This window comes from Myiozetetes cayanensis, unplaced genomic scaffold (assembly GCF_022539395.1).
Source record: "Myiozetetes cayanensis isolate MyiCay16 unplaced genomic scaffold, myiCay2020 scf1, whole genome shotgun sequence".
Taxonomy (NCBI): domain Eukaryota; kingdom Metazoa; phylum Chordata; class Aves; order Passeriformes; family Tyrannidae; genus Myiozetetes; species Myiozetetes cayanensis.
Genome location: NW_026086604.1, coordinates 48,861,431 through 48,876,711, shown reverse-complemented (window position 1 = coordinate 48,876,711; position 15,281 = coordinate 48,861,431). Strand labels below are relative to the sequence as shown.

The following is a 15,281-nucleotide window of genomic DNA, read 5'->3' as shown; positions in this document are numbered from 1 at the left end:
TTTTGGATGCATTTTCTTAAAATTTATGCTAGAACTGGTTGCATTTCCTCAGGGGAATGACACCTGCAGAAGCTGAGATGCATTTCCTGGAGAATGCCAAAAAACTATCAATGTATGGAGTAGATCTCCATCATGCCAAGGTATGTATTTCGGTTCTTTCATGGGTCAGATTTCTCCTTAGGCATAGTACTTTAAATCTGCATGAACTCCCTGATTTATTCCTTCTTGTATTTTTGAGACTGGAGTTTTTTTGGGATAAATCATGTGTCAGCATGAGGAAAGGTGACTCATGGGATAAGCATAAATATATCTTGTAACTGTAACATAATTTAACCTATAGATTCAAAGCACATCAACTTTCATGTTGATTAAACAACCAAATCCTTGGGGAAAATATTGAATGGATGTAGTAATGAGGAAGGATATTAGAAGCTGTTCACAGGGTGATCAATTGTCATTTCATTCAGCTACATTTTCCAATTTAGTAAGGCCAACTATGCTGTCTTAACTAGATACAGCAGGTCATTTCTAATGCTGCAGAGAACTTTCAGACAATTATTTAGCTGTGTTGGAAACCTAATCAGATTGATGGTAATGGGGAGGCAGCATCTTGTCTCTCTTCTGATGTGCGGTCGTTGCAGTTGACAGGAAGGGCAGTAATTCTCCTGGAAACATTCTCCCATGATCAAGTAGATTCTCTAATCATCAGCAGGTTAAGTTGTGAATAAAACATGGTCATTCTTACCGTGGCTTGAGAGAACCAGCTATTAGCCTTGTGTTAGTTGTCTGACTTTTGGATTTGGGTTGAGTTTTTTCCCAAATAAATAATTACTATTTTTTTCTTCACTCTTCAAAGTAAGACTAATGGATTTTAACATTTTTGAGGTTAGCAAGCATCCTTGGCAAATGAGTATTGAACCAAAGAATTCTGCCCTGTGGAGAGCACTGCATTTTCTGTAAAGGTCAAATTATTGTGAGCCTGTTTTTGTGCTGCAGCAGACCCTTTCAAGAACTGAGATAAATTTGCAGCTTGAATCTTGAAAGAGCCTGCAACTGTGTCCCTGAGGCATTTCATAGGAGCTGTGCATGTGTGTTAGAGAATTCAAGGCAATCTTTTGTGTTCTGTTAATTGCCTTCAGTGAAAATGAAAAATCTGGGTACAGCTCAATGGGCAGCAGTCTACTAGGAGGGATGCCACTGCCTTCCCTGTAACTTGCAGATAGGCACAAAATCTTGAGGCACACGGAGAGCAGAGAGAAACAGATTGGCAAATGTCACTCAGTAGCTTTTTTCCAACACAAAGATATCCCCAAACCAACAACAAAGTGGATTCTTGTTCTGAATAATTCCTGTTCAGGCTTTGTTTCTGAAAATAACATAGCATTAAGGCCTAAGTATTATTTTCAGTTTAAGAGAGAATATTCTGAGATAACCATTTTATTTATTCTTTTCTGAAAAAAACCCTAGTATCCTGGTTTCCTTTTTTTTTTCTTTTTCAAATGGAAAGATTCAGAGCAAGAAAAGTTGGTAGGCAAGCCAATCTCTTTCTAAAGTGATTCTCTTAATTTAAAAGAGCTGCAGTAGTAACCACATTGGGTCTGTCTGATTTAAGAAACCCAATAGTAATCTTGAAATTGAGCTGGAAGTGGAATAGGTAGACTCTGCATGAGAAGTCATGTTTGGTTTTAATTAGGTCTGCCAGTGAGATCTGGTGGTGTCAGGCGGGGGGACAAGTATCTCTGTGGATGCTTTTTGGAAGTCATGCTGTGGCAAATGTCTTCATGTAAATGTCAATTCATTAAGGCTGTGCCAATATCTTAAGTATTTGACAGATGCTGGACTCACCAGCTACTGTTAAAACTAGTTCTCAGTTATCCACTGCAAGGGTGTGATAAAAAATATGTTCAAATGGACAGATTTATCCTCTAGGCTAACACCATTCTGAGGAAGCCCCAGTTTGTATGCAGAGCTGCAGGTATGTGCAGCTCAGCATTTCATGCCTCGGACATCATAGCTAACAGTTTTCTGTTCCATGTAACCACATCTCTCCTGAAAAAAAAGCCAAAATGCTTTTATTCAGTTTTCATTTTACCTGTAGTATCACACTGAAAACCAGTCACCAACAGATCCGCAGTGGAGAAAAGGGAGGAAGGCATTTCTCAACAAGTTTCAGAGAAAGTATATCAAAAAGAAGAAACCCATTGCACTGCAGCTATGTGCCATGTATGGGCACACATGCATTTCTGGCATTCACCAGGCAGTGGGATTACTTGCAATGAGACTTTCTTTTTTTGGAATCTGTTCACTGTATTTAGACGTTACTCTTTGCTTAGAAAACTGAAATTGATATACACTGAAAAAAAATCAGCTTTCTCTCTTCTGTAGTACCTGACAGTCATATCACACAAGAGCTTTATTTAGAAAAAAATCTGCCTTTAGGGGATGATACTATTGTTGTTGGAGCATTTATCCTCTATTGATATATTCTCTAACACTGGAGTGACTTTGTGGCACTATTTCTGTGTTGTGATTTTTAGACTTTTTCAAAAATTGTTATTCCAAGCTGTGCTGTAGTGTTTTCATCATAACTGACCATGCAGACCTTTGTGTTCATTTTAAAGTGTAATCAGATTTTCACCGTGTGCCTAAAAGATGTCTGGTTGGGAAAACCAGATGAAAATTATGAATTCATTTCATGATTATCATAGGCTGACATCTTCAGAGCTTCTGCTGTTGAGTTTTTGTGACTTTAAGTTGTTTTAAAGTAATTCCTCAAGTGCTTAAGTGCACTCAGTGCTTTAAGGTGGATTTTTCTTTTCTCCAGCACTACTAGTACTTAGCTAAATAAAAACAATAGTGATAGAAAACAGTGAAGATTGGGTTTAGACTATTTGAAGAGTTCTAAAGCAAAGACAAATATATATTATGGGTATATTCTAATAAGATTGTTGACAAATCTTCTGTAGTACTAATGTGTCTGACCTACATCTTTCCTGTCAAACGTAGGTTATAGCAATAAGCACAGCCCCACACTTTTAAAAAAGAATCTTTCCTGGTCCGAGTGGCCAACTTTCTGCCCGCTGGGCATTTCAAAGTGAAATTACTGAGCATACACACAACAGCGTTAAAGAAACTAGCAAATTTACTAAAGCCGAGATGAACAAACTACAGAAGAAAATCCTTTCTAAGGGTTTATAAGATTTAGTCATGGAGATGAGTGATACCAGGAGACGTAAATTTTTATGCTGTCCTACATACTTTCAATCTGGTATTTATGCTAATAACCCCTTTTTTATTATGCTAATAAAATTTTGATATATGACTGATACAATTCTTTTAATAACATCTAAATTTCCCTCCTTCCTTTGGAGTCTTTCTAAAATATAAGGAAACATTGGCAGCCCTCAGTTTCTTTCACCCTGCCCAACCTTACTATTACTTGCATGAATGCATTCAGTGAGTAGGGTAGCACTCAGAAATCAGGTCACTACAGCTGATGCATTAAAAAGACATAGCTCAGATAGAAATACACGATACAGGAATCTGTGGTACTGTAGGACGCAAGGATAGAAATACTCAACAGAGTGCATTGCTTGCTTTTCCAGGATTCCGAAGGAGTGGAAATCATGCTAGGAGTCTGTGCAAGTGGACTTTTAATATATCGAGACAGACTCAGAATAAATAGATTTGCCTGGCCAAAGGTTCTGAAAATTTCCTACAAGAGGAACAACTTCTACATCAAAATCCGGCCAGGGGAGGTAAGGGCATCCTGATACTCTTTAGTGAATGAACCTTTTGAAAAAACTTGAGTTCTCATTGATTTGTTAATTTTTCATGTCTTACAAGCCTTGAACGTTCCTCTCCATTTATATATTTTTAATTTATGCTGATTTTCTTGGGAAAGATTAGGTACATACTTTCTTTAAAATACTGGTAAAAAAACTTTGGGTTTTTTTCTGTTTACATCCATGAACTAACATAAGGAATAAATATGACCATCTGCACGTAAAAAGCTCATCCGTGTTATGAATACTTTGGGAATTAAAGTAACATCTTTCTTATTCATGGAGAGCTTCTTATCCTCAGTCATGTTGTATATTAAATTGGCATCTATTTATCTTGTCAAGAGATGTAAACAGGCCATACCAAAATTCATAAACCTATCAGACTAGTACACTTAGAGTGGGAGCAGAGATCCAGAGGCTGCTAAAACAGCGTCAAACATCCGTCATTCAGCATTTTTGGTAGCCTCACACTTTAGCCCTCCCAGGCCCAGCGGAGCCTATCTTCTGGCTCTGGAGAAGGGGATGTGAAACCTCGTACAGCGAGTGCCCTCTCGTGGCTCAACAGGATTTGTAGCAAATGCCGACCTCACGGGCTGAGCATGCGCTCACCCAGAAATCATAGAATCATGGAATGGTTTGGGTTGGAAGAGACCTTAACGATCATCTATTTCCAACCACCCTGCCATGGGCAGGGACACCTTCCACTAGACCAGGTTGTTCAAAGCCCCATCCAACCTGGCCTATAAGATGATTACTTTTAGGAAAAAAAAAAAACCAGGATCATTCCAGGTGAAGGAGGATTTCCATTTTAAATGCTGGTACAGTAGCTGGTCTGTGATAGATGAAAACCCCATATCCATTTGGAGTGTGGAGCTGTATACCAGGACAGAAATCACCTAGATGAAGGCTGGCATTTATCCCTTAATGCAGCATGGCAGACAGGGGTGCTGAGCCAGTGATTCATCATTGACCTGGGAAATGTGCTGGGGTCCCCCACCCCTGATCCTCATTCTCTTTTAGAGTCCTAAACTAAAATGCACAAAACTACATCTCCTGCCTTTCAGCATTAGCAGTTTTAGTAACCAAATTCCCAGTCTTGAGTTTAATTTAAAAAAGCCAAATTAATAGCCACTAATGTTCCCAGTTCCTGCACTGAAGCTCTCCACTACCGATGCTCTCTTGAGCTCTGCTGGCCTTAGTATGTAGTGTCCTGTGACCAGATCATAGTTCCATATATAAAATAATCAATGCAGCCTCTTTCCAAATTACATTTGGTGATAATGTGATTCACCATCCCATGTGTCATCTTTATTATTTTGCTGTTTCCTGCCTTGTTTTTCTGTCAGCTTACGTAGGGATCCAGGCTTCCTTACAAGCACCCTTCTGCCTGCCTTTCTCCCATCACAGCAACTCGATTTCACCTACTAAGCTATCTGCATGTAGCCATCATTATGTTACAGGAGTTGTGACTGGAACAGCTTCTGCATCTATATGAAATATATAAATTTGCAGCACAATCTAAAAAGGTGTCTTAGTATCGCCAGATAACTCTTTTCAATTACCTGTCTTTGCCTCATCCTTCTCAGGAGATAAATTAGCTAGAACTACTGTGATTTACTAACTGTAGTTCTTTCACTGTAAATCTCCTTAATCTAAGGCTATGTGAGACCAGATCAGTCCCTAGGGACTACTGCTCCCCTCCAGATTTTACCAGGCTTCCCACTGTAGTTTAAACCGGTGAAATTAAATCAACAGGGTTAAAAAACTTAGATGATGTTTTTCTCAGAAGTCTCTGAAATCTTAGCAGAACTCTTTGTTACTGTAGGGTATAAGACATCACTGTCACCATAAAAAAACCCTCTTGCTCATTAGCAGTGTTTCCCTGCAAAAACGATCCTCAAAGGTTGCCGTTTATTATCACTCACTCAGCTTCTTTCCCAGACCGTAATCTGTAGAATATGTATATGTGTGGTTATATACATGAGCATATATGTTCACCCTTGCAATGAGATGATACAGACGGAGGAAATGAAGATGAACCTGTGTACACTGTCTGAAAATAGATGCACAGCATCAAAAACCTACTTATTCTTTTTTCCTACCTAGTTTGAGCAGTTTGAAAGCACTATTGGGTTTAAGTTGCCAAATCATCGTGCTGCAAAGCGCTTATGGAAAGTGTGTGTTGAACACCATACATTTTTCAGGTATGTTGATTTCTTTTCCTAAAGGTGTGATATAAAACACAACAGAAAAGATCAGTTTTGTCAGCAGAGACAAAACCCGTCAAATCAAATTGTCTTTTTGATCATGAGGTACCTCTGAGCAGACAAGGGAAGGTTATTGCTTCTTCAAAATTTGAAATCTTTCTCCTAAATTATTCACACTATTTCAGAAAGATACTTCTTAAAATCACCATATGGTCCTGATTAATAATTTTGCTTTATGTGTGCCATGATATTATGAGCCACTATAATTAAAAGTGTAAAGTACTCTACTGCACTTCTGCACATAAACTTGCATAGGGAGAACAACTTATACGGAAGATTGCTGGGGGATGTGGGTAAGAGTCTAAAAAGAAAAAGGATATTTTTATTTAATTACATATGAAAGTACAGACAGTAGTACGTGGTGTATTTTTTTTATCACCTAAAATACCCAATCCATAGCTGTAATTTTTGGATTACTGTGGAATTTTGCAGCTATTTTTTGACTTCTAACAAGACCCAAGAAAAGTTTGGGATAATGGAATAAACGCTGTAATCAGTTTGTGCTAAGATAGTCATCAGAGATACTTAGCAAAGCAAATCCAAAAGGGTGAGATTTTCAACAGCTTGAAAGGGTGTTCGGTGCTTAAAACCCCCTCTGGCGGATGTTTGGGAGGACTGAAGAATTTCTCTCCTTTCCTAAAATTGTTTGTTCAGGCTGTCTGTATGTTCATATGAAATGCAGTCTTAGCACCGAAAGACCTAAAGAGATATGGTGTGCATTTTTGGGGTATTTTCTGATTTTTAATGAAAAATCAATATCTGAAGCATAAACTCCGTGCCAGGAGAATGGCTTCTTCAGCCAGCTCCCATAGCCAAAATACAGAGGGTGGGAGAGCTCTAACCTGAAAAATGTCTGCAACCCTGTGAATGACTACTGCCTGGCATTCACTGGAAATCTGTTCTGGCCCTGTCCTCAGCATAGCAGCACCATGTTAAATTTGAGGTATAAGTATTTCAGCACAATGAGGGTTCCTGGTACAAGGAACACCTTATATTTAGTTTTGGTGATTAGAAAATAATAAATCTGATTTTCAAACAGGAAGGAGCTGAGTGATTCTTGTCTATTAGGAAGAACTCAAATCTTGAAATGCATTAGCTAAATGGTTTTGTCATGCTGTATGAGGGGCAATCCTTTGATTCCCTTTTAGCTGCAGACCAGTGAGGCACGAGTTACGATGGACAGTGATATACCCCGCAATTGTCCTCTCTCCTCTGCAGAAAGAGTGGACTGATTTTGGAGGAGGGGGAGTAACAGCTGCACTGCTTGGTGTGTTTTAGGCTCCTGCTGCCCGAAGCGCCTCCAAAGAAGTTCCTCACGCTGGGCTCCAAGTTTCGCTACAGCGGTCGGACGCAGGCCCAGACGAGAAGAGCCAGTGCCCTCATAGACCGTCCTGCACCTTACTTTGAGCGCTCTTCTAGTAAACGTTACACCATGTCTCGCAGCTTAGATGGTGGTAAGGTCCTCTCAGCTGACTTTGTCAACGGCTGTTGTCACAGTGGTCACTGCTTTAGGTTAGGTATAAACCTCTTGTCATATCATCTCCTTGAGCTTTGGCTGGGTAGAGGCTGTGAGTACGTGCACATTCACTGCAGGGGTAGGGGAGGATGCAGAGAAATTTCATGCTAAATGTACTGCTGTGGTCCTTATAAAGTGTTTGCCTAGAGGATGTTCTTGGGAGCCCACTCTTCGTAGAGCCTCTCTCCTTGGCCTCACACCTAACAGAACATTTCCCTCCTTTGGGGAGAGACAGGATGACTGGACCTGTCTGCCCAAGAAATTCAGGCTTCAACATTTTTCTGGGTTTGCATGAGTGACTCTTTGGGTTTTGGTTGAATCTTTTTTTCCTGTGAAGGTTTTGACTTAAGCTTGATGCAATTCAGAAATTATTTCTCTTGAGCAATAATACTTGCTTCCAATTACCTCATGTCCTAGTCGGATGAGCGCTAAGACACCTTTTTCGTACATTACTTTTGAAGGTATGAGACAGAGACTAACATACGCAGGTTAAAAGCATGTCCTTTCTCTCTTTATTCTTGGTTTGTGGAGGTCAGGGTTCTGCTGCTTGCTTAGGTTAAGTCAACATGTGATTCAGAGTATCAGCTACTTCCATCAGCTGTTACTGTTATCAGGTGTTGAGTAAAAAGAGGTTGTAGTTTTGCAATTTATTTTTGTAGAAAAAAGACTGAGATTAAATTCAGAGTCATTACAGATTGAAAAAAAGGTGAATTCTCCCGAAGAATATCACAGATTGCAATGAGTATAGTGTGTGGTGGGGAGGGAGAGAAGCTTTGATTTAAAACTACAAGTGACAAGCTTTTTTCTCTCCCCCTAAAGGTGCTGCTTGTCATTAATTATTTTGGAATCTTCTAATTCTGATGCGCTTCTCGCTCGTTACCAAGCAACTGGTGACCTGATTGCTGTGCATGTGTTTCAAAGCAGAAATTATCCTTCTGCATTATTTTGTTTGTAACATCTAAGCAAGATGTCTCCCTCTACTCCCTTTGCTTTCTCCTGCCTCCTAAGCTCATTCCCAAGAGACAAGATACCTGAAATGCTTTTCCCAGCATTTGTTAGACTCTGCAGGGTTTTTATGATGTTAATTGGCCTAAGTGCAAATGGGGGGAAGAGGTTTTTTTTAATCAATGCTTATGGTTTCTTCACTAGCATTGCTACTATAACGCAGATGTGGCTGTAACATTCTGCACTGTGATTATACTGTGATCCAGGCTCTGTCATTTTTTACACAGATGCAAGTAACTTCATAAATTTGAATAATCTCATTGGTTTAGAAATTAGTTACACAGTAGCCAAGAGCAGGGTCTGTTAGTGTTTTTATTACATTCTATCTATAAATGTACATTTATTTCTAAAATATTTATATATATTTAAGTTTGCTGAATTATCGAAGACTTGCATCCTAAAATATTCTGGTTTGGTCCACTGAATTGAATGTCATCACTTCCTAGAATTTTTTAGGATAATGAGCTCACCTAACTGACAGACTTTAGTACTCAATAATTCAAGGATCACGTTTCTTTTTTTTCTCAGGTATTATGCCTGTGTTATATCAATATTGTCATTTTCTATAATGCAGCATGTTACTAACTGTGCATTTGATCTGCATTGTTACATTCTGACAGATTTAAAAAAAAACATCTCTTCCACCCCCATGGCTGATGTCATAGCTGGTTCTCCTTATGTTTCCTGCCTGATAACTGTGGCAATGCGTTGAATTTTTTTTGTCTGGTGTTTTACTACGGTAGTACTTTTAATGGCTTGCTAGCATTTAACAACTGTGTAATGCACACATTAGCTACAGTAATGTGTGTATACACATCCATAATAACTGTTTATGCATATAAAAGCTACGAGCTTTATTTCAAGGAAACGATTTATTTAAATGTATGCACATGCTTCTGGTTTTCTGAAACATGACATATTTGTGTTCGCAGCATTATCTCAAATGTTTTTCTAAACCGGCTTTTTTAATTTTATGCAGCTTCTCAGCAAAAGCTGTTTCAGACTTTCCCTCTTTAAATATTTGCTTTTAGCGTCAGTGAATGAAAACCATGAAATGTACATGAAGGATTCTGTGTCTGCTGCAGAGGTTGGTACTGGCCAGTACGCCACAACAAAGGGCATCTCTCAGACCAACTTGATAACCACTGTGACTCCAGAGAAAAAGACAGAAGAGGAGAAAGATGATGAAGAGGGCAAAAAGAAGAGAGCAGAGGAAGTCACTCCAATTTCAGCAATACGTCATGACACCAAGGTAGAGTTTTCAGGGTTTTGTATTAAACAGAGCTGCCTGGAGAGTGCTTGGAGAAACACAGAATTTTTCAAGGGGGAGGGAGGAGATGAAACTAGTTCTGTGAAAAGATATATACTATGTATATATAGATGTGTCTTAAATCAGTGTTTCTGTAATCCTTTCGTTTTTCAGAGGATGTTGTAAAAATTATTTTCTGCCTCGGACTGCTTTTTTAAATCTGTTTAACAGTCAACCCGGTGTTTTTTACATAGCATTCAAGAGCTCCCAGAAGTAGTCTGGCAGTGCATGTTTGCTCCTTTGGTCTTCCGTCGTATTTTGACTTTAGTATGACCATAATGTTTTTTATATTTTGACAAGGCAACAGTATAGTTCTGCATTCTTGTATATAGCTCTGTGCTTTACACTATTGTATTTTTCTCTTATACTTCCCATAACACTCTGTTTCTTTGCATGAATTTCAGTGGGCATTTTTTTCTCTGTTAATTTCTGGGTATTAATCTGCTGGTTTAAACTTTTTTTTCCTGGCTTACAAAAGCATTTACCTCCCTCGTTAGAAATTTTGTATTGAAGAAGGCAGTTTTCGTTGATGGTTCTCTTCTTAGTTGTTAAATTTGAGTCATCCCTCATCATCTCCAATCCCACTGCCACCACATACACAGACACACACACAGTTGTGCGTAATATCTATTCCATTTTTAATATGGGGTACATCAAACGTGACGATAGAGAAAACAGTCACTAGAGATTCACACTGAAGAGAAATGTGGTAGAATCACATTCAAAAAGTGTACGGTGGAATGCACTTGCTAAACAAGTAAGGTTTACCCTCATCATTCAGGAAGAAAAACCTTGATGGATACTTTTATACACGAGCCCGCAGATGTTAAAAATCTGACCTTCTAGCTTTATCATATAAGGCCACAGTGAGTTACATAGGTAAAGGATCAAGTCCTCAAAAAGAGTTGCAAATTATGGTAGCAAAAATCAGAAACAAGTTGCATTACCAAAAGTTGCAAAGGAGAAAAGATTTTCTTTTGAAAGCTTATGCTGTAATCGTAGCATTAAAAAGATAATCTCTACAAAATTTAGCTGGGGTCTTCTTGAGACTCCATTAGTTTCTGGATGGGAAAGATGGATGAAAATCAAATATGCAGAAAACATCGAATAGGAGCTAGTTCTGTTCTGAATGTTTGTAAATTTAAGGCAATCCTTATGTAGCTAGAAATAGTCAAAGGTATTTTAAGAGACTATTTTGGTGGAACTTAATTGTGCAGAAATGATTAATTTTTGCACCCCACTGAAGAGGTGCGTTGTGTTTAAAGCAGCCGTTAATAGAGCCTCAGTTCTGTAAGCCTAGAGAGATCTTAGTCCCTTTTCCACGTGGACCTGCCAACAGCTTTGTCATTCATCATGAAGAGAATAGGGCCTCAAGAAACACAAAACAAGCTTGAAATCAAATTCCTGTTTAAAGTTATATAAATAGTATAGGTAGGTTTTCAACTTTTCCATTAAGACATTTTGCCTTTGTTTTATCCATGTGTATTTAAGTACCAGAAGTTACTCTAAATATTAACACCGTGAAGATGTCAGTGAGTGAATAGTCTGTATTAGCAAAGAATACATTTACTCTGGCTTTTTTTGCCTTTAGAATATAAAGAGAAGTTCTGTGTATTTAGCTCACATAAAGATTTGTGAGTCCTTGAGCATTAAATTTTGACTTGAGCTTACCACATTAAACACATAAAGACATTTGTAAGCAGTTTGAAGCTAGACTTGGTTTTGATTGCTTAATTTGCGAATACAGATTGCCTGAACTGATGGATTGTTAGAGAAGAGAGAGAAGCAAAATACAAAGAGGGGGGAAAGGAGTTTTACTGTGTAATTACTTGACTTAAATCCCATTTCTTCCATTAACATACCGGGTAAAGATGGGCTCGGTATTGATGCAACCTCTGTCTAAAACTTTGATCCTACTTCTTGCCTCCAGTTTGACATCACCTTAAAGAGGCAAATGCTGTTTTGGCTTTGAAGACATTTTGCTTTTGGGAGTCTGGAGTGGCACTGCAGCTGAAATGGCTTTTATAGCCCCTTAGGGAGATGCACTATGGATGGAGCAGCTCAGGCACTTAGGGCTTGGTCATGGAGCCAGTGTGCCACTTCAGCTAAGTGCACCTGGTGGACTTTGGCTGAAACATCTTGAATCCATCAGCATTGTATCAGATGTGTTGTACCGGGGTATGCATTTTGGTGATGATAGTGGTTGTTGTCCTTGTAAAGAGCAGTTGTGGCTGCCCATGGGGAGCTTGTGAAATGACAGTCACCATTCCTGCTGAATCACCTCCCTTCTTCTACCAATTTTTTGTCCTTAAATGACCTGAAAGACCATTTGAATACCTTATAAGTGACATATCGAAGTAACTCCTGCTTGTTGGTAGCCAGTATACTTTGCATTGGGGAAAAATTTGTAGCAAAAGCATTGGTTGCATTTTTACCTCTCCCTGTAGGTAGAGTGTCACACAGCGTGGAGGGGGGTCAGGGTGCATGGCTGGGAGGGGGTGAGTTCCTAGCACTGCCTGCTCTGGCTCCTGGTGGGCAGGGGTTGAGGGCAGGGCTGTGGGGATGCCCAGGAGAGGCCAACCTGGGCAGTGGTGGAGACTGTGCTGAGGAGCTGGGTGGGTATCGAGCTAGGGTGGGTATCGAACAAGTTTTTCTTCCATCAGTAGCAGTTAACGTATGGATTTTTGTGCCCCCCCTCAAACCAGAATATGTTTTAGTTAGGTTTAGGACCTAGATGTTTTTTGTTTTGTATTGTTTTGTCATATTGCAGTGGAGGAATTTGGGCATGTAGAGTTTTAAAATTCTTGGATTTTTAATTATTACTGCTGAGGTTGTCCAAGACATAGATGGGAAACATCTGACCCCCACTGGGTCTCCTGCTGACTGCAGGAATGCTGTCACAAGTAGTGCTGGTGTTAGAAATATGTTCCCTTCTTTCTCCATGTACTTCATGTTGAAAACTCCTTATGATCAGAAGCCAGTCTTACAGTAAGTGGAAATTGGCAGAACCCAGAACTCCACATGTGGCCATGGAGGCCTTTAAGTAAATCCTGTGCTGCAGAGGATTAGACAAATGTTGAATCAAGAAGTTACCTTTTGTAAGCTGGAACTCCAAATCACTAATACCTGTGGTGTGTGGCATAGGAACATGCACCGTTTAATTCAGTGGAAAGCTGTGGTGTTAAAATACTGTTTATAATTTTATATATATAATATATATTATTTATCATCACGGAAGAAAATTAACTAATTACAGTTTTCTTTTTGTCCTTTTGCTTTTGCGCCTTGTTTGCTGCTCTTTCTCTGTCACCAGACATCTGTGCTTGGCACTGACTCCCACCACCCCTCGCCATCCTCTCAACCTGGCTCCCATGTATCTTCAGCAAAGCTTCGCAGGAGATGCAAGGAGAGAGCTCGGACAAAGTCTTTAGGCTGTGAGGCGCCCAAAGAGAGCGCTCCAGAGCACAGCGAGTCGGAGCCAGACTCTGACAGAAAGGGCCGAGTTTGCTCCGCCGAGCAAGACATGGCTTTCGGCTACAAGCAAAAAGCTGGCAAGGGCAGAACGCTGTTTTCCTTCTCCTTGCAACTTCCAGAGTCATTTCCTTCCCTCCTGGATGACGATGGCTACCTGTCACTCCCTAACCTCTCCGAAACCAACCTCCTGCCTGCCAGCGTGCAGCATTACCTCCCTATCCGCTCCCCCTCCCTCGTGCCTTGTTTCCTCTTCATTTTTTTCTTTCTGCTCTCTGCCTCTTTCTCAGTGCCATACGCCCTCACTCTCTCCTTTCCTCTGGCTATGTGCCTCTGCTACCTGGAGCCCAAGGCGGCCTCCTTGAGTGCCTCACTTGCCAATGACCTGAGTGACAGTTCAGAGGAAGAGGTGTGTACCTCGGCATCGAACACACTCTTTTTCGTGTTCAGTGCTTCAGTCCTAACCAGTGTTAGATTGCTGCAATAGTGGTCCTACTTTCAGAGCCTCATTTCTGTCTGTGCTGATATGTTAGAAGGGTTTTTTTGGTTTTTTTTTTGGTTTGGGGATTGTTGTTTATTTTTTCTTCTTTTTTTTTTATTTTTTTTCTCATGCTGGGAGTGCAGCTTGGGGCCCAGGGTTAGGCACAACACTGTGTGGAAGTGGCTTGGTTTGAACTGTGTGAGCTGGTGCAAAGTGACTTGCACTAAATAAATTGCCGCTGATCAGCTCTGGAGTTTCGTATCTGAACCCACCAAGACCTCTATCTTACCTCTATCAGTTTATCCTAGGGTTAGAATAGTTATCTAAATAGTGCGTATTAAGTATAATTTTCTGCATAATTACTGAAGCATGCATATGTATGCATATGTATCTACATTTATTTATATAACTAGCTACCCAACAAGAAAGAGCACCCTCGCAAACTTCAGCATATTCAAAATCCAGATGGATTCAGATTTTTGTAAAAGGCTATCAGCTGCAGCCCAACTGCAGAAAAGGCTTTCTGGTCCAGCAAAACCTGGATCTTGATTTTCAGCCTTGATCCCATCTCTGCTACAGATTAAATTGTTTTCCCATGGTTAAATCCGGTGTATCAGTGAGAGGTCAGATTGGGACAGCTGTTCTGCAGCTGTTTGGGGAGCATGCCATGTGGGCTGTCTTGACATTTGCAATGTTAGATTAGCACTGCCAAAACCGATGCCTCGAGCCAGCAAGGTCATCAAGAGCAGATAAACCATTTGCAGTAGGAGTCTGCAGTAGTTCTGGGAACAGTGGATGTGATGATATATCCAGAAGTAGGAAAGGAATCTGCTTAAGTAACAGAGTAGATGGCATCTCAGTTTTTACTGGTGCCTGGTTATTCTTTGTTGACAGAATAAAATAATGAGTTCAGTTTTTACTTGATTTTTCTTTTTTCCTCTTTGTCTTCAAATACAAAAGTACAGTTTTGCTTTGTATGTAAAGAAAAAAGCCCCAGATCAGATAACCACAGACCAGTTGACCACTTGTAAAAAAACACCTTGGCCACTTGTCAATGCCATTGCAGTAGTTGTCTGCAATAAATCACCTTGCACATCTAAACACGTGTGTCATCTGCCACTATTGGTTTTGTAAGACTTGGTGCAGGATTTCATTTCCTTTTTATGGAAAGCCAAAAGTTGCATCAATTTATCTTGTAAAAACATTGGTTGTAGATGCTTTTGGCTCTGTGATGCCTAACAATTAAAAAATAATGTGCAATTTCTGATAAAAGGCATCCAAAACACTGCAGTCTCATTTTGTGTCCTCATTTTGAGACAGCATTTAGGTCTCAATTTGCATTAGTTCTGCACTTGGATTAATCTAATAGCAGTAACAGCATTAATATAGTGCCAGCTCCAGAGGCAATAATGAGGCTGTGTTTATGTAATACATTGGTCTGTTCCTC

General features: G+C 39.8%; 1 protein-coding gene across 22 annotated transcripts in view; it reads left to right on the top strand.

Annotated features, from left to right (window-relative positions):
• EPB41L3 (erythrocyte membrane protein band 4.1 like 3) overlaps nucleotides 1–15,281 on the top strand; it is a 141,412-nt gene that overhangs the window by 106,997 nt on the left and 19,134 nt on the right. For 10 of the 22 annotated variants that reach the window (XM_050335458.1, XM_050327471.1, XM_050330658.1 and 7 more), the window contains exons 8-13: nucleotides 53–140; nucleotides 3,606–3,758; nucleotides 5,892–5,989; nucleotides 7,331–7,506; nucleotides 9,605–9,825; nucleotides 13,196–13,762. In XM_050335458.1, coding sequence (XP_050191415.1) covers nucleotides 53–140; nucleotides 3,606–3,758; nucleotides 5,892–5,989; nucleotides 7,331–7,506; nucleotides 9,605–9,825; nucleotides 13,196–13,762 — 1,303 coding nt within the window. The remainder of the gene's footprint in view (nucleotides 1–52; nucleotides 141–3,605; nucleotides 3,759–5,891; nucleotides 5,990–7,330; nucleotides 7,507–9,604; nucleotides 9,826–13,195; nucleotides 13,763–15,281) is intronic. The other 12 variants (XM_050339527.1, XM_050305301.1, XM_050337948.1 and 9 more) reach the window with 3 other exon arrangements.